At 47.5% G+C, this 21,007-nt stretch overlaps 1 protein-coding gene across 1 annotated transcript in view; it reads left to right on the forward strand.

Annotated features, from left to right (window-relative positions):
- LOC131674460 (CUGBP Elav-like family member 1) overlaps positions 1-20,439 on the forward strand; it is a 53,328-nt gene extending 32,889 nt beyond the window's left edge. Inside the window, 10 exon segments of the mRNA XM_058953157.1 lie at positions 9,869-10,071; positions 11,218-11,349; positions 11,641-11,974; positions 12,711-12,803; positions 13,131-13,172; positions 13,600-13,629; positions 14,637-14,759; positions 15,518-15,754; positions 15,925-16,074; positions 19,049-20,439. Coding sequence (XP_058809140.1) covers positions 9,869-10,071; positions 11,218-11,349; positions 11,641-11,974; positions 12,711-12,803; positions 13,131-13,172; positions 13,600-13,629; positions 14,637-14,759; positions 15,518-15,754; positions 15,925-16,049 — 1,319 coding nt within the window. The 3' untranslated portion in view covers positions 16,050-16,074; positions 19,049-20,439.
- Positions 20,440-21,007: the final 568 nt, after the last annotated feature.

The following is a 21,007-nucleotide window of genomic DNA, read 5'->3' on the forward strand; positions in this document are numbered from 1 at the left end:
TAGAGATTTCGATAGCTGGCACTCGTCAAGAGCTCCAAACCGAAACGCTCCAATGAGCCTTCACTCGGCGGAATTGCGGATCGGAATAAGCGGACGTTGCGAGCGTAAGTCAACACGCGTCAGCGGCGGTAGAAAAGAACTCAAAAGCCGAGCGTCGATCGAGCGAGACGCGCCGAAGAGTGTCGACGGGCATTTAAAGTGTTGCATAAGTTGACGAAAGAAAAAACGAGCAGCCCGAGAGAGAAGAATATATAGGTGATGTGTTTGTACATGCGGCGCGAGGGCAAACGTCACGTGCGGTCTCAATCAGCTGTAGGCAGAGCGAGCGCGCGAGCGAGCGAGACGCTGGCGCTGGCGCGGCCGGGAGGGGGAGCGAGCTCGGCGCGGCGGAGTAGGAGCAGGCGCTCACTTGTTGAGCCGCGGCGGCGTCGGAGCTTAGTCCGGTCGCGCGACGAGCCGGCGGCCCCGTCGTCCCAGCAGCGCCTCTCCCGTGGTCGCACGACACGTGCTCGCGACGGCGATGCGCGAGTGACCGAGCGCGTGGCTGGCTCCGTGGTGCGCGCGACAAGCCGAAAGCACGGGAGGACGAGCGCAGCGATGGCGATGAAGAGCCGCAAGTGCGTGGGCTCGCTGCACGCCAGCTCGCCCAAGTACTACCCGGCGATCAGTCCTGCGTACTGGGCGCCGCAGCCGCAAACCGCGCCCTACTCCGTTCCAGGTACAGTGCGCGCGAGTCTCGCGGTGCCTCAAGGTCACTGCGCTATTAATAAGTGATCGGCAACCGCGCTCGAGGGCTGTCGATATTTGGCAGCGCGTTCGCTGCGATTGCCTCTCGAAGGTTGCGCGCGATCTCTTATTCGAGGCGCTCGAGCCGCTCTTCAGTGGCGTCCGCGTCGACGGCGCTCTGCTGCTCTTTGCGCGCGCAACCGGAGTGTAGGTGCGCGCTAGAAAAACACGGCCGAGTCGTTACCGGTGGCCCCTTTGAAAAAGGAAAGCTTGACGACCGGGCGATAACAATTAACGGTCCGACTCGAGAGCCGCGCGTGTGCGGGTGTAAAAACACGGATCAAAGAAGAAGCACTGGCGCTGCTCCTCTCGTCGACGCTCCGTAGAAAATGCCGTGCGCGTCACTCGAGGCCAAAATAGAGTCCTTGTTTGCTCTCCCCTTCGGCGATCATCCTCGAAAGGAACAAGCAAATGGAAAACGGCCGTCGAGCTGGACGCGGCGACGTGACTCGTCCGCGCGCGGCGCACTTACGTAACGCGCATCGTAGAACAAAGCCAAGGCGACGCGAGCAAATGCTCGGCCGCGCAAGCGGGAGAAAGCGCGGAAGCTCTCTCGTCGCGGTGCACCTGTCACTTATCCCAGTCAGCCGGACGCGCTTCCGTTTCGTCCTTCCACGCGGACGCGCGACGCGTTGGAATCCCAAGTTTTGCGAGACAAGGACGGGAACGTCTCGCGAGAGTAAAGAGCCTCGCCCATCACGAGCGGATTATTACTTGTCGCTCTGCGCGCGCGGCGGGAAGGCGCGCGAAGCCTCGTTACCTTAGAATGGATAAAGAAGTATCTATTATTCATTAGCGTTTTCGTATGCAATGCCTCGCCGCTGCCGTATACATTAGCCTCGCTGTGTGCGTCACTGCGATGCATGCCTCTAGCTAAAACTCTTTTCACTGTGTCTCTCTCCGTATTGTAAGCTTGAAAAATAAGAGACGAAGAATTTATGTTTTTGTTACCTCGGGGGGACTTTTTCAATATTTTTTTTCGTCCCGCCGCGCACACGACCCACAAGTGGTTACGTGAATAACGTGGCTGGTAATCCGGTGGTGTTTCGTCTTCTTCTGACCCCGCCCGCGCCTTCTTTCCGCTGTGCTCGCAGGACGCTTTGCGCATAGGAAAAGCATTCGTAATATGCGCCCGAGAGGAAAAAAAACGTGGCATAATAGACCCCGGCAGAGCAATATTTTCGCGTTCGAGGGCATGATTGCCGAGTGCGCGCGCGTGTGGGACACTTTAATTGGCAGCGATTTGCAAACGACGACTCGCCTGTGCGTGTCGTTGCAAAGTACGCTCGTTCCTTTTCTTTCTTTATCCCTCCGTAAGAAAGCTCCTTCTGAAAGACACGCGGCTCGACTTCCCACGCTCTAAAAACACGTCGAGTCGCGTACACGTCGGCCGGAGAACGAGTAAATCGTCGGCTCGTCCCGCGTCAACGACAACGAAGCTCGCATCATAACAAAGTTCAGCGGCGTTGCCTCCCCGCCCCCCCCCCCCCCCCCACGTTAATTAACGCTCGCCTCGGAAGCGGCGCACGGGCGAGGCGAACAAAGCGACGGCAGCCCCGTCGTTTCGCCAGCTTCCTACGCAAGATGCGTTCCTCTACCAGCTAACGATAATCCGAACTTGGCAGCGGTCGATTACGCAACGTCCCATAGAGCAGCGGCAAGCGCCGCTAGCGCTAAAGGGAGTCAAGGATGTTTGAAAGTGCGCGTCTCTGCGAACGCTCGCTCGCGGAGGAATTGCGCGAGCGCTGCATTGACATTTTTGCAAGGTACACGCCGCCGCCGCGCGAAAACTTAGAAAGTGGCCTGGCAGTGTGTCAGTGGATCGCTTCCGCGTGCGCATCGTTGCGCAAGCGCTCGTGCATGATGCTTCTTCTTCGTCTTCGTATGCAACAGAGCTAAACGCGAACTTGTTTTTTATTTTCCTCTCCTGGCTCCGTTTGTTCTTTCTCCTACCGACACGCATACGCGTGCTTCTCTCTCCCTCTCTCTCGAACCGATGTACTGCGCTCTCGTCGAACGCCGCAATAAATTTAGAAGTAGACTTCTGTTCTGTGTTTTCTTTGGCTCTGGTTGCGCTTTGATTGTTTTGCTTCGGTCGGTTAGGGCAGCTGAGTGCTTTGGCTTCGCTTTGTTAATTGATTTGCGAACGACAGTTTTCGAGAAAGAAAACCCACAGGCTCAATGTATCTTCGTGGAAAACGTTACGTGACTTTTATTGGCCCCACACGCGCGTGCACGTATGCGGACGGTCAATCATGCGTTTGCCAATAAGCAATTTAATGCCGCGAGAGCTGCAGTCGGTTGCGGTTGCCGGCGCGTCGGCTTTTATTACCCGTATTTTAGCCGCTTTAACAATAAATAGCAGAGTTTTCGTCTTGTTTTTTCTTTTTTTCTTTTTTTCTTTTTTTTATCTTTTTTATTCTCCGGCGTGGCGGCGGCGCGTGACGCGAAGCGCTCTCGACGTCTGCGCTTTGCGCGCCGATAAAATTGCGCGAAAACGTGCGACAACGCGCGACTCACCATCGCGCGCGCACGTCATGCACGCGGCGTCGCCGAACAAAAACCTGTTGCTCGAGTCGACGCTGCGGTCGAACGTCGTTGCAAAAATGTGTCGCTCGAGAGAAATAAGGAGCTCTCGCGAATCGCACCTCGGAATCAATTGTGCCGCGCGTAAAAGTTAGCGTCGCGCCTCATTAATCAGCGTCGTTGCCGAGAGAGAGAGAGAGAGAGACAGAGAGAGAACCAAATCGGCTTCCTTCCGCTGCAGAAGAGAAAACACGCGAGGAGTCAATCAGTCGAGTAACGATTCGCATCGCTTCACGTCGCAGGCAGGGTCAATGCTGCGCTGCTGCACGTTTGACCCAGTCGCCATTTCGCAGGTCGTCGACCTTTCTCTCTTTCTCTCTCTCTCGATACCTTGAGTTTTTGCGTAAACACACGGTGCATAGAAGCGCGCCTCCTACACTCCGAGGCATTGTTGCACATCCGGCGCGCGATTTTTTTCCCCGAAGACGATTGTTTTCTCTCCCTCGCGTACACGCATACACATGCGCGCGCCCGCGTGTGCATCAACGTCGTGACTCACGAGGCTGACGTATTGCCAACGACGCGCGCGCGCGCGTGCGTTGCGCAAAATGGAAGAAAAAAGGAGAAGAAAAAAAAAGCGAGGCTCTGGCGCGCGATCGAAGCGAAGAAGTAGAGGAGGGTCGTTACATAAGGAGCACTCGTCCAGAGCCGAAGCCCCGGTGCTCGATGTGCACTTTTGGCGCGCGCCCGCGAAAAATCGGTCCGCTCGCGAGAGGCGCCCGTGGCGCGCGCGGCATTCTCGTAGTCATTAGTGTGGCTAAATCGCGAAGCTCGGCCCGGTCGACGCTCGGCGCGGCCTAATCGCGCCTTTTAATCTAGCCGGAGACTATGTCTAGCGCGGCGGACGGTCTTGCCGCGGGAGAGCTTTATTTACTCGGCTTTCGCCCGCAACGGACGCGGCCTTTTCCACTCTCTCGGTCGACTGGCGCTCCTCTTAACCTATATTGCCGAGCCGGCTCTTTTCTCTGGCCCTGTTCGGCGACAAGTAGGATTCGGAATCGGAAGGAGCGGTGTCGAAGCGAGCAGTGCCCGATATCGATTGGGGCTCTCGTCGCGGCGCATTTCCGCGCGTACCGACTGCACCTCGCCTTGCCTGTCGCCGCCACGGCCGCATGGAAATGAGAGAGTTAAGAATGCAAAGTGTCACTCGGGTTCAAGGGTCATGCAAATACACGCGCGGCTCGAGCGAGCGCGCCTATCGTCGAGTTAATCGCCTGTATTCCAGACGGCCTACCACCGTAAATTCGCCTATCGGACAATTCACTGCCTGCGCTTTTACGATGCGCGTCCGATCGGCGAAATTGAAAAATCGAATGAGCGTCGAGCCGAGCTCTCGGAATCAAACGCTACTCGGCGAGGAGAAAGAAAAAGAAAATGGCAGCGGGGCTCCGTTGCGCAATACGCAGGCCGGCTCGCTCGCGCGCGATAAACGCCGCGGCGTCGTTCTCGCTGCATGAACTTTCTAGTTTCCGCGAGTTTTACGGCGGTCGCGCGCGCCCGCAATGATAAGCGCGCGTTCAGCGGAAAAGAAAACGGAATTAAACCGTCGCTCGGCCACAGGCAGCCCCTCGCGCCGGGGGAGCAGCCTGCATTCCCAATCGTTTTCGCGTGTCCCGTGGAACTGTCATATATCCTATCTCGCCTTGACGGCAGGATTTCCGAATCGCCGATGGCGCTTTCCACCCGTCAACGTCAACGCCGCTCGCTTCTCCCGCCGGCTCGACGTTTTTAAATGTATAACGAACAGGAAAAAAAGGAAACAAGAACGCGTCGTCGCGCTCCATGAGGCTCGACAGTCCCCGTTATTTCGTGCATTATGCACGGCATCCTGCAATTTCGATCACGCATACGCGACGACAGCAGAGAGAGCGAGAGAGAGAGAGAAACGCAAGTCGCGAAAGCAAAAAGCGGCCGAGTTCTCGTCTTTCGGCGAACAATAATTGCGCACGAGCGGGGCTAAAGATTTATAAAGGGCCGATAAGATAAGGCAGAGCTCTCCTTGGCGAGCGCAGCCGCTTGCGCTGCGAAAATCAATCTGTGTCGCACTGTTGTTTTTTCTCTCCCCTCTTGGCTCTTGCCAATGGACGCTTTTTTTGCTCTCTTTTCGCGAGACAGAGAAAGAGAGGTTTCTTTAGAATTCGAGTAATTGTCGCGTTTGTTTGCCGCCGCAGCGTGAAAAGGGGAATTATGTCGTTCTGCCGGTTATTACGACTGCTAGCGAGACGAGCTTTTTTTTTTCATGGTTAGAATAGCGTCGTGTGCCATTTTATTTTTTTTTTTTTTTATAGATATATATTTGCTCGCTCTTTTTCCTCGCTGTTGAGCCTTCATTTACGTTAATGTTTGGATAAACGAGCGGCACGCATTTGCGATTGAGAGAAATGATTATTTATAAAGTTTTTCTGGGTCGTCAAAGTTCTGCAATGTTCTTTCTTTTTTACCTTTACACTCGACTTGTTTTTCAATTTTCCAAGTTACGTAAACTTCGAATAACCAATGTGCCGTACAATGCGATTAGGAAGAACTAATTTGCTCCAGATAACGGAAAGAAGGACACGGTTAAATATTAAACAAGACCAAAAAAAAAAACGCACGCGACTGTTTACTGATTGTTTTTCGCTGCGCCGCGCGTTTCAACTTACTCCCGTGGAATAACATGTTACGATGGCATATCGGCAACAGCGTCTCTTCGACGCAACGACAATAACGAGGCGCTCGTGAAGGGCGACAAATAACCGTCTTCGAAAAATGCCCGTGCGGATGACAATAGTCTTTCGCTTGGAAATGAAAACGTCGAGAGCCGCATAACGATGCCAGGGCACGCGCAGCCGCTAATTTCCGGGACGTAAATCAGAAAGAAAGTGCGGACAGCTCGGTGTCAAAATGACGCGGCGGTTGCGCCGATCGCGCGCACCGATATACGCGCAAAAAGCACCGCGCCCATCCGCCGCACGCGTATCGCCGAATTAAAAGCTCGTCAGCCTCTGCGGGTGGCGCGCGCCTATCATTAGCGCCGTTCGATACGTCGCTCTCGAGAAAATGGCGAATCAACGTTGATAAATATTGATTCCCGCGCGCGCGCAGTCGAAAGCACCGGAGCGGCGCTCGGCGGAGAAAGAGAAAAGGCCAGACGTTAAATTGGTCATTTGTATGGGATTCGATGCCTCTGCGGCGGCTCCCTCCCCCCTCTCCTCTCTTCCTTCCAGGCGAAACGCCGAAATGCCTCTTGCATACTGATGCGCTGTCTTGCGAGTGCGCTGCTAGCCATAATTGTCCGGCGACGAAATTCAATTTCTCCTCTTCATAGTTTTATCGCATTGTGTCGTCGGATTGCGTTACGAGGAACGCCGCCACTGCGATAATACAGCCAAGGAATAAGAAGCGAGGCGCGGAGCAGAGCCTTTTCCAAGTCGGCGCCTCGACTCAGACCTCTTCTTTGTTGTTTTGATGACGCGCCCGATAAGATTTATACGGGCGAATGGTTTATTTAAATTTGAATGACGCTTCGCGCAGAGTCGACTTTCAATGTTGTGTTTTGCCGAGTGTTTTCTTTTCTTTCTTTTTTACGAGCCTCAATGATATCGATATGACTTCCTGCGATTGTTCGAGACAAGAAAGGAGTATATTTTCGCTGCTGAGCGCAAGACGATTCAACGCGCTGTTGGAAAGAAATCGACTAAGTACATGTGTAACGCGGAAAAGGAAAACTCGCGTCGGCCGAAATTTTCCCGGGCGCGTAGAAAAGAAAAAACCGAGTTTCGCCGACCAATAATTCTCGACCGGCATTTTCTCCGCGTGACATGACACGGAAGCAAATCCACTAAAAGTTTCTGCCCGCACCGCGGCAAAAAAAAAAGAAGAAGATATTTCAACCAGCGCGACATTTCTCTCTCTCTCGCTCCGCTTGCAACCCTATCCAGGACACTCGTGACGACGATCGAACATATTTTTTCCACTCGAAACATCGAGCGTAACGCGAAAGCCGCGGCAAGTCCGCGAGAGACGTGTCATCTAAAAATATAGACAGCTCCGTGTGTACACGTCATTACGTCAAATTGTCACTCTGTGGGAAGGGGGGAGGGAAAACAGCATGTCAGTCAGACGCTCATTTTCGTTCTCTTTTGTGCCCTGGGCGCGCGCACACCCACCCGTCCGAAAATACTCATACTCGTCCTAGAAATATTGACTTTGCTTCGCGGCCGAAGCTTATTAGCACGGAGCCAGGGAGAGAGAGAGAGAGAGAGAGAGAGAGAGAGAGAGAGAGAGAGAGAGAGAGAGAGAAAGAGACGGAGAGATAATCGAGTTAGCCGCTGTTATCGTTCCGCTGGAAAAACAGCTCGGCAAATCGGTCGCCGGCGAAAATATGCGGTTATCGGCGCGCGGGAGCTTGAAATTCAAGAAAGGTCGCCGAGCTTGCGAAGGGTAAAGCGCATCGAGCTGTTTGCCTTGGATGAGTGCATCGAGCCAGGCCGTGCGTCTAACGTTTGCCTTAAATCTCCTTGTTTTCCCTCTGCCTCGGGACCGCGACGTCGACGACGATCCTTCAATTTCGCTTACTTTCGGTACATTAGTGCAACCCTCGCCAAAATATTGCTGATATCCAATCCCGCTCCTCCGTCCAACTCTGTAATATGCCGACGAGGGACCGCGGCCAAATATTTTCGTCCGATAGCACACGTGCATCCGCGGATTACTTTTCATTGTGATTTCGATCCCGACGGCGTAGGCGCGCTTCTCCGCGTCTTCTCCTTTGGCGGCCTCGAGGCGAGACGTAATCGCACTGCAATTAGTTGCTCGCGCGCGTTCACCGAGCTGCCGCTAATTAAAAAGCTCGCACGCGTCTCTCCGGCGGGTGGACGTTGATTTTTTTTTCGTTCTTTATCCCGTCCCTGCTCTTCTGCGCCGTGATCGACTTGCACAGACGAGACGTCGTACAACGAGGCACACGCGTTGCGAATTTCGAGCGAGGAGACTCCAATGACGGCGGCAATTTGTCACGTGGAAATTCGATTGAATCGTCATCGAGCCGTCGGGCATATCGAAATTATTCCCGCCTTCCGCTCGCTCCGAAAGTATTTCCAATGCTTTAATTAACGAGGAATCGCTGGGGCACGCGGATCCCCCATCAAAAATTTCCAGCTCGCCGAGGAAAATTAAAAACACGCCGGTGCGCGCTCGCGCGACGAGTAAGGGCTGCACAGCAGCGCCGCGCCGGCTCGCCGGTCAGCGTATCGACGCGAAATATTTTTTTTTCGGTCTCCGCGCGTCCAGAGAAATCCGATCGCTGCGGCGGGGCTTCGGCGCACACTGCTAGGAAATTAATTAAACCCGACCCGACCGAGGTTTCTCACCCTTCTCTCTCTCTCTCTCTCTCTCTCTCTCTCTCTCTCTCTCTCTCTCGCTCTCGACGTTTTTTCATCTCGCGCGTCGTCCTACAACCGTCTAATTAGCCGAACAAATGAATTTACGACTGCAGCTCGCTTCTTATTTCGCGGCTTCTAATCAAATTAACGCGCCGCGTAAACTCTCCTTTGCGGGCCGCACGCGCGAGATGAGAATTTACATAAGCGGCCTTTGCTGCACGAGCGCCTTTCTTCGCTCCCCTTCTCCGGCTCCTCCTACTCCTCCTGCTGTTCTTCGCTTTTTTCTGACTCTTTGCCGAGAGAGGCCTAAACAAATATTGGCCAACCTCCTGCGCGACTGCGTCTTGGCTGCGAATGCCTCTCGCAAAAGAGAACTTCCTGCGAGTAAAATTATGGCCGTACCACACGCTGGCTTTTTCGAAAAAGAGAAAACGGAAAAAAGGAATTCCTCTCTGTCTCACTTGGAGTTTCATGAAAATCTCGCGAGAAAGAAACGACGTACTTTAAATGCTTGCACTTAGGGAGCGCCGCAGTGCTTGCTTAATTCGAGACGCTCTCTTGCGATATTCTCTCATTTTTTTTCCACTTTCTGGAAAATACCGAAGGACAACTCAAACTTTTTCGCCTTTCGAGAGACATAGCGAATCCTCGAGCGTTCGTTCGGTCGATCAGCGTGTACGCGCGTCGCCAATATTAAAAAAAAAGAAAAACTGCATCGCGTCGCGATTCCACTGGATATCGAAAAGCACTTTTATTTCTTGAGCCGCGCGGCAAAGCGCTGATTCGGCGAACGTAATGAGCCCAGGTGCGCGATCCGCGCTCAGCCGCGCCCCCAGCGCATCCACCTCCACGATCATTCCGTAAGAACAGTGCGGTTCGGTGTGGCAGCGCATTAAGATCTCCAGGCGCGATTCGCCGGCGCGAGACGGCAGACCGCGCGGATTCGCCATCCTCCGAAGACCAACAGAAATCAGGTTTTTCTCCTCGGTTGCGCAATACTTAAAGCGAGCGCGAGCGTTGCGCAACGCGACAAGTAATGACAAAGTAGGCGCATCGGTATGCGCGATATAACTGCGCGGAGGCGGAGAGCGAGAGAGAGAGGACTTACGCAAGGCAATGTTGTCTGTCAACAGATCGCAAGCTGTTCGTGGGGATGCTGTCGAAGAAGTACACGGAGAACGACGTGCGGAACATGTTCGAGGTATACGGCGAGATCGAGGAGTGCTCCGTGCTGAGGGAGAGCGGCCAGAGCAAGGGATGCGCCTTCGTCACCTTCGCCAGCAAGCAGTCCGCCATCTCGGCCATCAAGGGCCTGCACCACTCGCAGACCATGGAGGTAACGACGCGCCCGCTTGATATTCCTCGACGCGCGACGCCCCGCCCGAATACTAATTTCGCCTGTCGTTTTTTCTCTCTTGCTTGCGCGCCACTCGTTGCCCGCGAAGGGAATAATTTCCAGATGCAGATGTCGAAACAAGGTCGATCCGCGAATAATACATAAATAATGCGCGCAAGGGGCCATTTCTTAAACATTAGATTCGCGATCTGCTCGTTTTCCTCTCTCTCTCTCTCTTTGTTTTATTTGCATTTTCCGGCCGCTGCTTTTTACGAGATGATTTATTGCGCTCTCTCGACTGACGAGCCCATTATTGGGAGGAAGAAAAAAAGAAAACGCTGCATTTCTGGATCGCATTAATTTCACACTCGGGGAAATGAATTCGCGCCATTGCACGAGTTAATTGTAGGCTCGCGTATTATGTAGGTCGACAGAGGTAAGCGCTCGCGCGGAGTAACGACGCGAAGGAAGAATCGAGAAAGCGGCGGGCATCTTCGATCGACACGGCGCGCATGCCGAGTTTAATTAAATAAAAGGCTATTGAGCAAACGCAATTTCCTTTCTCTCCATCCGCCAACGCTGGCGCTGCTGCCATCGAAGGGCCATAACTCGTAGCCGTAGACTCCATCAAAGGCAACACGAACGTACGCACAGGCGGAAGGATACAGAGAGAGAGAGAGAGAGAGAGAGAGAGAGAGAGAGAGAGAGAGAGAGAGAGAGAGAGAGAGAGAGAGAGAGAGAGAGAGAGCTGCGTGTCCCGCATGCAAGAGCAAGAAAAAAGTCGCAATACTATTTTGTTTTCGTCCGGCGTTTTTGTTGCGTATGAATTTTTGCGCGAAAATATTCCCGCTCGTGCAAATAGAATTGCCGGTGGGGGCTCGACGTCTGTATGTCAACTGACTTCTTTGTTGGCTTTGTGCCGACTTCCTCGCGGCTAGTCACCTCTGTTCTCTCTCTCTCTCTCTCCGCCATACTGATTTAGCTGGGCGCTGCGACCGCGGTAATCTTATATGCGCTGCCGAGATTAGCGAAGCACGACGCTCGACAATTACGCGGATTAAGCATTAATGTCGCGCGACTACTCTTCGACGACCGGTCAATTTCCATTGCCGATGCGATCATTACCTTCGCCTTTTTCTCGCGCAGGGATGCTCGTCGCCGCTGGTCGTCAAGTTCGCCGACACGCAGAAGGACAAGGATCAGAAAAGGTTGCAGCAGATGCAGGCTAATCTCTGGAACATTGCTGGGGTGAACATGACTCCTCACTACCTGACAACGGTAACCATTCGCTTTTTTACAACTATCACGCAGCCTTAGGCCTTATCTGTGAAATTCCATCAACAAGATATTCAATGGGTCGTAATAGTCCGATTGGATTTTATTGCCGAAATATTTACGAATGAAAGCCGAAGCTTTGACTAGAAATTATCGCGTTAATGAAGTCACCGAGGAATGTCTTGTCGTTGATGAGTTTCACACAACGCTCGCTGCTTTTCGCTAGCGCAAGCTGAAAAAGCGCGCAAAGCCAGGAAAAGACACTACAACCGATTGCCATTCTGTTTCTTCAAGCTCGATCAAACCGATCAAAACTCTAACCCTCTGCATTTCCACACGCAGAACGAGACGTCGGCAATAGCGCCCACGTCGGCGGCGACGTCGCTGCAGCTTCTGCAACAGTTGCAGGCGAGCTCGGCCGGCGCGGCGGCCACGCCGGTGGCGGCCAACCCGGCGCCGAGCGCCCTCACCAGCGTGCAGCACCAGCTGCTGCTGCAGCAGCACCTCGGACTGTCGGCGGTCACGCCGGCTCAGGCCGCCACCGTGCCCGCCGCGCCCGAGATCAACCCCGCCAATCTGCAAGGCCTCGCGACGCTCGCCTCGCTGAGCGGCTCTGCCAGTGAGTATGGTCAGTGTCGCGCACCGCTCAGCTTCTTTATTACGTCCGATTCGCCGAGATCCCGCCGCCTTTCGTTTCACTTGGAAATTCGCCCGCGAGCAGCCGGCCCTTTCTGCGTTCCTTTTTTCGTATGGGGAAATGGCGCAACGAAGCAAACCACCCCAACGAAAGATAGTCTTTCCGATAATGAAGACAATTAGTCGCTGAAAGAGCTACCGGCGCGTAGATTGGAAATCGGTTATTCGCGGTGTAGTCGATATTGCCCCCTCGCATAATCGCGGTATCGACTTCGGATAAATACCGGCAAGCACAGATGCGCGCAGCCCCCGCCAATCTCGCTGTCTCATCTAATTGGCTGCTTTTCTTTCTCTTTTTCTTTTTTTTTTCCTCGATTGTTTTCTCGTAAAGGGCAAAACCGGAACCTTACCGCGAGAAACCTTACCGCCAACGAGTGCTCGCGATCGTCACGGTTCCGACGGGCTTGTGTTATTAAAAACTTTACCCTCTGCCTACGCAGGAGTTGCTTGAGATATGCAAAGCGCACTCGGCAATATCGGAAACAAGGCGTATCTCTCCGTTAATTCGAGTGCCGGCTAGTTTATTGCTCGGCTCTCATTTTTATTACGTTTGCCCAAGGGCCAAATCGATATTCCCTGGGCGTCGCGCGCTCGATATTTTATGCTGCGAGAATCCGAGGCCTTGGAGCGAGATTCGCCGTAGCGCTAAGCTCACATTGTTGTTTTAGCAAACGCGGGGGTATCGCCGATAAGCATGCAGAACCTTGTTACTCTGGCAGCCATGACTGGCGGCACTAACAATCTTCAAGTTTCCCCAAGCAGTAAGTACACTGGAAAATTAACAACTTGTTTGCCCCTCCACCCTTTTGTACAGCATTACACCTACTCGTACCTCTCTTCTATTCGTGCAAAGGCATTTGAAAGCGCTCTCTCCTCTCTCAACTAACCCACTGGTACAGTCAAGTGTGTTATTTGCAAGCGAGCATATATTTCTTCTTGAAGCTTCTTTTCATCTTTGATTTATTCGTACCATGACTAACAATCCGTGCAAATGTTTCGAAAAACGCGAGGAGAAAGAGAAAAGAGCGTTATTATCTCTGCCTCGGCCAAGTACTTGCACTAATACAGCAAAACAATGTGTGTTCTAGCGCTGAGCGGATTGGCCAACTCGTCAGCAGGTATGTCGCTATGTACGTGTCGTATGCCTGGTATAGTATTAACCATTACTAAAATTTATATTTACAAAAATACTTATCCCTTTCTCTTTTTTTATTCTTTTCAATTATGACACCACGCCTCTTCTTGCCGTTTCCATATTCATTAATCATTGTTGGCTGCGTGCGTCAAATTATATCGGAATTGCCACTGTGTTTTTCTCTCCCTCGGTGTATACGCGCTAGCAGTGATGGACGAGCGCCACGCTCTCGCGACAGTTTTGTGCTATTTCGAACGGTTAAAAATACAAAGCTGAAAAATCCATTTATAATATTAATGAGGTCGTAACGTAAAAATATCAGGTGCAGGGGAGGGAAGCGCCAGTAACACTTTTCTTTTTTTTCTTCAAATGAAATTTTAATGAATATCTCTTTGTTTTTTGTTGACCGTCGCACATTGTAGCTGCCCTACTCGGAAAGACAGGAAGTACAGGTGAGATAGCCGTGAAAGATGTCGCAGTTTGGTGTCTATATTAGTTTCGCTGGCCGTATACATTTTTGTCCAAATCGTTGTTTTTTTAATGCTTTCCATACATTTGAGAGAACAAACCAAGTCTGAGTAACTACGTAGGTTCTCAGAGTAGCAAATATGCTATGGTGAATGTGTTTTAGTCCTTTTTAATCTCCGCACATCTTCTTGCATACAATTTTTGAAGTTTCTTGTGGGAAAACTATTTATTTTTTTTTACAAGTTTGTCGTCTATTTCTTTTTTTGTCCTTGTAAAGTATTTGTTGATTTTAATCCTGCACTAATTGGCTAGTAACTATGATGATGATGCTTGCACATGATTTATTTATCTCTAAACGTTGGTATCGTGTTAGACGTTATAATATTCGTTTAATATAATAGAATTGATTATATCTAAAGCATGTTATGTTGATTAAGAATTATCTAATTATTTGACATCCGAAGCTTATGGACTATTAATTTTGTATAGTATTGCGTGTGAACAAAGCTTATTACTGATTACATACCTGCTAGTCGAATTATTTATTACGTAATAAAATGAGTATACATAGCGTTTCTTCTAATTACCATCAGTCTAATTTCCAGAATTATAAAAGACACTTAATGTATACTCATCTCTAGCATCATTTCCGGTCCATCAATACGACTCCATTCCAGCATCATGCGATGATTTTGAAATTAACCATTTCCACATATGAACTAAAAAAAAAACATCGATACAAAGCATTGATTTACATGAAACTCGTCTCTTGACAAGTCGTTACGTATTGCGCATTAGAGAGCTTGTAAGTCACGCAAAGTTGGTATGGCGCATGCAGTGTTGGCAGCATCACTATTATGTCATAATTGCAACATCGTTGTGCGCGACTGGAAACATTGTACATTCTCTGTTTTCCTACATTGGCATCGTCCCGTCACGGCTGCGAGCCACGTATCTCGGGGACTGACGCTCGCCTCGGACGATGTTTCAGGGTCGAGTGGTGGCAGTTTGAGCCCGGTCACGTCGCTCGCCTTGAATTCCTTGACGGGGACGCCGCTTGGAGGACTGCAGGAGTCGCTCAGCAACGCTTACTCCAGCTTGCAGCAGTACGCAGGTTGGTCGGCAAACCTTTTTTCGCGAGTACCGAATAACACTTGACTTTCAACGAAATTCAAATGATAAACGCTCATCTAAACCAAACATTCGTATGAAATTCAAAGCGCTCATTGGAAAGACTACAGTCACTGTGGAAAAGAAAGATACAGTATTACACAGTAAGTAATTTGTCAAGGAATGAAGGTGTACAGTAAACAAAAACCTTGTGTTGTGCGTACTATTGTATTTTTTTTCTATTATGTCAATAGTTTTGCAACGTTTTCTACTTGGTAGAATATCAATTAGATGCAATGTGATCTTTTCTGTTCCATTTACACGTTGGACGGAAGTTCTCCAGTGTAGCGTTGTAATGACACGATTTTTCTTTTCCTTCAATGGCATTGTACGCGAATAGTCTTGAAACGTCGCGATTTACCGTTTGTTCATTCAAACAGAACGTATGAGTAGAAAAATAGCGTCGTTAAAAAAAAGTATAACAAACTTGACGGATCGCGACTTCAAGAAACATGATATAATTTTCCGGATTGTTAAGATAAAATAGTTTGCGCGTTTCAACATGACGGAAACGAAAAAACAGTCTGACTCTGCAACTGTGTTTCCGCGTAATTGTTCGTGCTTCTTTTCTTGGCATAAATATGATTTTTCCAGAAAACGAGTTAAAGAAAACGTAAAAGCTCTGTTTGTCTATACATAGAGATTGGCTTGATTAAAAGCAGAGCTTGCTCTAGAGAATTTATTGGATTTGTTCGCTTGCAGGGTTCCCTACGTTCACAACGCCAGCAGCCACGGCCGCGGTGCCGACGACGCCGACCTTTAACGAGTTTCGATTACTGTCCAAGCAAATCGAGGGTCCCGAGGGCTGCAACCTCTTCATTTACCACCTGCCCCACACATACACCGACACCGACCTCGTGACCATGTTCATGCCTTTCGGCAATGTGCTCTCGGCCAAGGTCTTCATCGACAAGGAAACCAAGAAGAGCAAGTGCTTCGGTAAATGAATTTTCGCAATTAATAGCCTGCTCGATTAACCCTTTTCTTCGTTACTTGCCAAACCATTCATTTTCAATAGATCCAATTTCCAAGCCTCGCTGCCGTTAGTCTTTGATTACTTTTCTCTTTGCTTTCTATCTTCAATTTATTTATCGCCATTTCTCTTGTAGGTTTCGTATCGTATGACAAACCGTCGAGCGCTCAGAAGGCGATTCAAATGATGCACGGCTTCCAAATCGGCACCAAGCGACTAAAAGTTCAGTTGAAAAAGTCGAAGGACGTCAAACCTTACTAGCCCGACGTCAACGATTTCCCCATCAGTAGGTAGATAACTCAAAAAAGTACAACAACAAAACGGATACTATGAGCGAGGCTGATTAAAAAAAAAAGACAAATTCTATATTTTTATATATAAAAGTCTTGAACACGTAATTGTTTTGAGTGCAACGAGTTATGTGTTCAAGCGTGTATATTCTATTGAGGCTGATGTTAAACTGAGCGTAAAGTATTATTAGAGGACAGTATTTTATTTTTCTCTTGTATGGTCGCTGGGCCCAAAGCTCTCTCACTCTCTTCTCTAGTCGGATTTTCAGTATTTCCAGTACACTGACTGCAAAGTCGCAGAGTGCTAAACTCTCTTTCTCTCTCTCTCTCTCTCTTTCTCCCTCTCTCCCTCTCTTTCTTACTCTCTTTCTCTTTTTCTCTCTATATTTCTCTCTCTCTCTCTTTCTCTCTTTTTTTCTCTATTCTTTTTCTTTTGTTCCTTTTCCCGGACAAAATAAAAAAATGACCAAAATGCTGCCAACTACACATAAGCGTCACTGTGATACTTTTAAGATGTTCTGTACATATACATCGTAAATTTGCTCGCTAGTCAGGCAAAATTTTATACAGTACTTTATTACCGAGATAAAAAGGTTAAAGCTTGCGAAAACTGCTAATGTTTTTCTTTTCGTTTTTGTTAAATAAATAATTAAAACTACTGACAATTGATCAGTTCATTTTTATTGATAATATTGCAACAGTGTTGGTTGCTTTGAGAAACACAAGAGCCGAAAGTATACGATGTTGTAGTATTATAAATAACGATGGACTGATGGAAAATCAGTGGTTTTAATTATTAAATTTATCTATCATCAGCTGATATTTTACATTTTCATTTTTTTGTTTGTTCCGTCTGTGAAACAAGTGCAACGCGCGAATATTCTATTCCTGTATAGATGAAAATACACGCCATTACTGGGCAGGCGGCCGTACTGTTCTACGCTGAAGATTTTTTTCGTTTTCACCGCCGTCGTCGTTGTTATTGGACTACGGAGTAATCTCTATTCCATTCGTCTACACAATTCGTTTTATCACTCCTTTATTTCGTAGTCACGCGAATATTTTCTATCTCTCTCTCTCTCTCTCTCTCTCTCTCTCTCTCTTTCTCTCTCTCTCTTTCTAGTATATATCACCCCCATCCACCCCACAGAGTTACGGAGACATCTTTTCACACTGACATGCTGCCGCCGTCGTTGCTTCTATGCTATTGCATCCATCCGAGTTTTATCTCCGGCATAAATACTTTTTCTGGACACGAACTTTTCCTTTTAATATTTTATTTTTTTTTGTTCACGTAGAAAAACTCACCGGTAGCAATAACTTGATTCGTGCACGACTAATAAATCCGATTGCTGCAACGATCCGAAAAAAAATACACTCCATATACGCTAGCTACCATTGACAGGTGGCCCACCTCGACGGGTGTTTTTTTTTTGCGCGCGCCAATGCTGCTACTACCCAGTAATGCTCGAACGATCGATCTATTTCTACTTCTCTCTCACTCTCTCTCTCTCTCTCTCTCTCGCTCTCTCTCGCTCTCTTCTCTGTTTCTCTTTCCAATTGAATTGCGCGCACGCGGACGCGTAATCGCGCGTTTTCATTGCGACAAATTCGAAAATCATCAATCATGTCTCTTTGTTTGCAATCTTTCGAACGAATAGGACAAAAGAAACTTAACCATTTTTTTTGTTATTTCATGCGCTTCTCTTTTTTGTAGTTAACCACGTGAATTCTTTTCTTGCCTGTTGAGTATTAACATGGTACTGATGATGGCAGTTGAAATTGTGACGCGTTGATTAAAAACTGTGGCTTTCATGTTTATTATCTGGGAGGCTTTTTTCAGTACAATACTTATGCCTCAGATTCCTAAGACTGATTACTTAATTTTATTTTCTTGTTTTCAGTGTGCAATCTTTTTTGTAGTCATCTCTTATTTTGTCGAATTGTTTAACATATTTTATTAGCCAGAACTCTCAATGGTGGTGTCAAGATCCTTGTATAAAGAAATCACATAAAAACAAACGTTATTGCATTGAAATAATTGCAAATACCTAGCTGAGCAAACTAATGATTACTGTTCCATGCTTTATTTATAATTTTTTTGACATTGTCTTGCCGCAAAATGATGGTTTCAAGTAGACTATTGGTACCGTTTATTAGTAATGTTTATTTCCTAGCGCCAGAAACATGTTACCTCAAAAATGCTTTATTTGTTCAGTTTTTTGGGGAGCTGGTCAGTCTATATATTTTTTCATATATATATATATATATATATATATTTGTTTAGTTCACACATTGATAATGGCTTCCCGAAAAATATATTTGTTCTTAACTTGAGATTTATTTATATACACATAAAAGTCCTTTAAACACGTATACGACTCAATGTCACTAGAGACTGTGTAATTAGATAAAACATAAATAAAAAACGCTATCCTCTGAGGTTTTCTCGTTAAGTATCTCGCAAAAAATTCTATTGGCCTCTCCTACGCTCATCACGCGTTCTTCCTGTTCTAATTTTTGTGGTAAAAACTTGGATCCTGTATCTTTTTTAAATATGTTAACGTAAGTCTATTTCATACTTGTGAATTAATTATGTAAAACAAACATAACTTTCTAAAGAATTCGAGCAGGAGCCAATAAAAATGGATAACTGCCGTGGCGGATAAGGAAAATGAAGGCGTAAGATGCGTATATTCCGGTAGCTTTCGTATTTCAGGTCAATTATCAGGCTGTGCAATGTTGTCGAGGGTGCTAACAAACCATCTCTTCGTCGTTTTCCTTGTCCGCAATTAGTGAGTCGTAACACAGGCAGGAGAAGCCAAGAGGCCGAGATCTCGCACAGAGAGAGTAGGCCAACTGAATGTTTAACGCTTGCGCATATGAATTTAACGAGGAAATGCCTCTAGAGTATGTATTTTATCCAGTGTGGTGGTGACTAACCTGTCCGTGTGTTTGTTTGTGTGCCAGCAGGTGGCCTGTGACGTTGTGACCGTGTACATTCTCGAGCGGAGTCGCCGTGCCATGTCTGTCTCTCAAACGATCGGTCAGTCATTGATCCGATCCTTGATTTCTTCACTCTTGGAATATCCATTATACATACATTTCCTCTCAACCCTCTTATGTCTGTCATCGCCTCTCTCTATCTCTCATTCACACTGTCTCTTAATTCATCGCACCTCCGACATTTATATACCAAGATCAGTGTGTATATCTTAGTCTCACACGCTACATCCGCATTTCCCGCACACCACCAACAACAACACGTATATATAAACAGTATGCGTTCGCCGATCTTCTTCGTCATCGTTGATTTATATCGTTCGAGAGAGTCATTGCGCCCTAGTATCGGACACCAGCTATAGAAGAACCAGCCAGACATATGTCATAAATGTATGTGCGCGTGCGTGTGAGTTTAAAATTCTATTGTAATCGTAGCTCAAATCATTTGTTCACAATCTACTAGGCGGCTTTTTTCTCTCTTACGTATGCCAACACACATATACCACACCAACTCATTAATATACTTATACAACTAATAACCAGTCGGATCTTCGGGGCAAGAGTGTGCAGAAAATTTATGTGTAGACGTGATCAAGTACTTTTCAAGAGAGACGATATCAAGGAAGAAAATGCTATTCTAAGACAAGGAGGCGCCAAAGAAACTATATAACAAAACAAACAAAAAAACAGTCAAATGCACAAGCGTCGCAGTTTTATAACTCTGTACATATAATAAATGTGTATGTATATGTTTGTACGTGCGTATATGTAATGGCGTGAGAGATTGTCTTGCAAGTGCATCGGTAATATAATATATAATAATGTATAGGGGAGAAAGTGCACACAGTGCTACGTAACAGGCAAAGAATTTTTGGTGGGCAAATTTGAACGTTGACTAGCGACAGAAGTATCTTTTTGTTGAAAAGAGAGACACATAAAAAAAACGACTTTTTCTTTTACGTTGCTGTTGACAAAAATCGCGGTTCAGATCTCAAGTATGTGCATCCCTCTGTGGACGCAATGCATTAGCCTTTGGGAGCCAACCGCAGGATCCGGGCGCAGCATTATTTAACTCTTCCTCTCTCATCATCCTCGACGCGATGCCCAATTCCTTCAGAATAACAAAAAGAAACTAATTATATGTATAAACAGAATTGAGGGACAAATAAGTAGACAATTGTTCGTGTGAATATCTGACCGAAAGACTTGGATGCGCTACGATATTGTGCGAGGAGACTTTTTTTAAAAAGACTTTGTAATAAGATTGTAAAATAGCGTGGAGCCTAGCAAAGCTAAAAAAGATTGCGCGCAAGTGTTTATATAAAAATATATATAATTAACGAAAAAAAAAAACAAAACTAAGAAGAAAAAGAAATTTAGCAATGAGAAATACACATGTACAATGCGATTTTTTTCTTGAGCATGTGATGTTCAATTATTTTCTCTCTTCTTTGCACCTTCACTAGCGATATTTGCTACTTCACTGTAAAAGTACCGTAGATAAACAATGAAATTCCTGGAGCTAAGCTCAGATAATTTATCGTTAAAAAGAATTATTTTGAAAGATAACCAGTAAAAATGTACGATTTTTAGGCTGGTATTGATTCTATTCAGTTTTCTATAAGCTTTAGCTTTGTTTCGTTCGTAATGATTCGTTTATTTGATTTTCTAAAAATATTTTTTTCGCCCATTGTAAGCAACGTCGATTACGTGAGTACTACATAAGATAGGGAGAGATACTTAAGCAGTTACCAGAGATAACGAAGCTAAAGAACTAAAGGCTTTTTTCTTTAAAATAGAAGTCTCTCGAATTTTGGGCATTTTTTTTCATAATTGATAATCAATACGTGTATGTGCGTCGAAAGTGAAATTCATCAATGTTCTTAAATTCAGTGCCACTGACGTTTATGATTTATTCATTATGAA

Source organism: Phymastichus coffea, unplaced genomic scaffold, assembly GCF_024137745.1.
Source record: "Phymastichus coffea isolate CEN01 unplaced genomic scaffold, Cenicafe_Pcof_1.1 PCOF00246, whole genome shotgun sequence".
Taxonomy (NCBI): Eukaryota; Metazoa; Arthropoda; class Insecta; order Hymenoptera; family Eulophidae; genus Phymastichus; species Phymastichus coffea.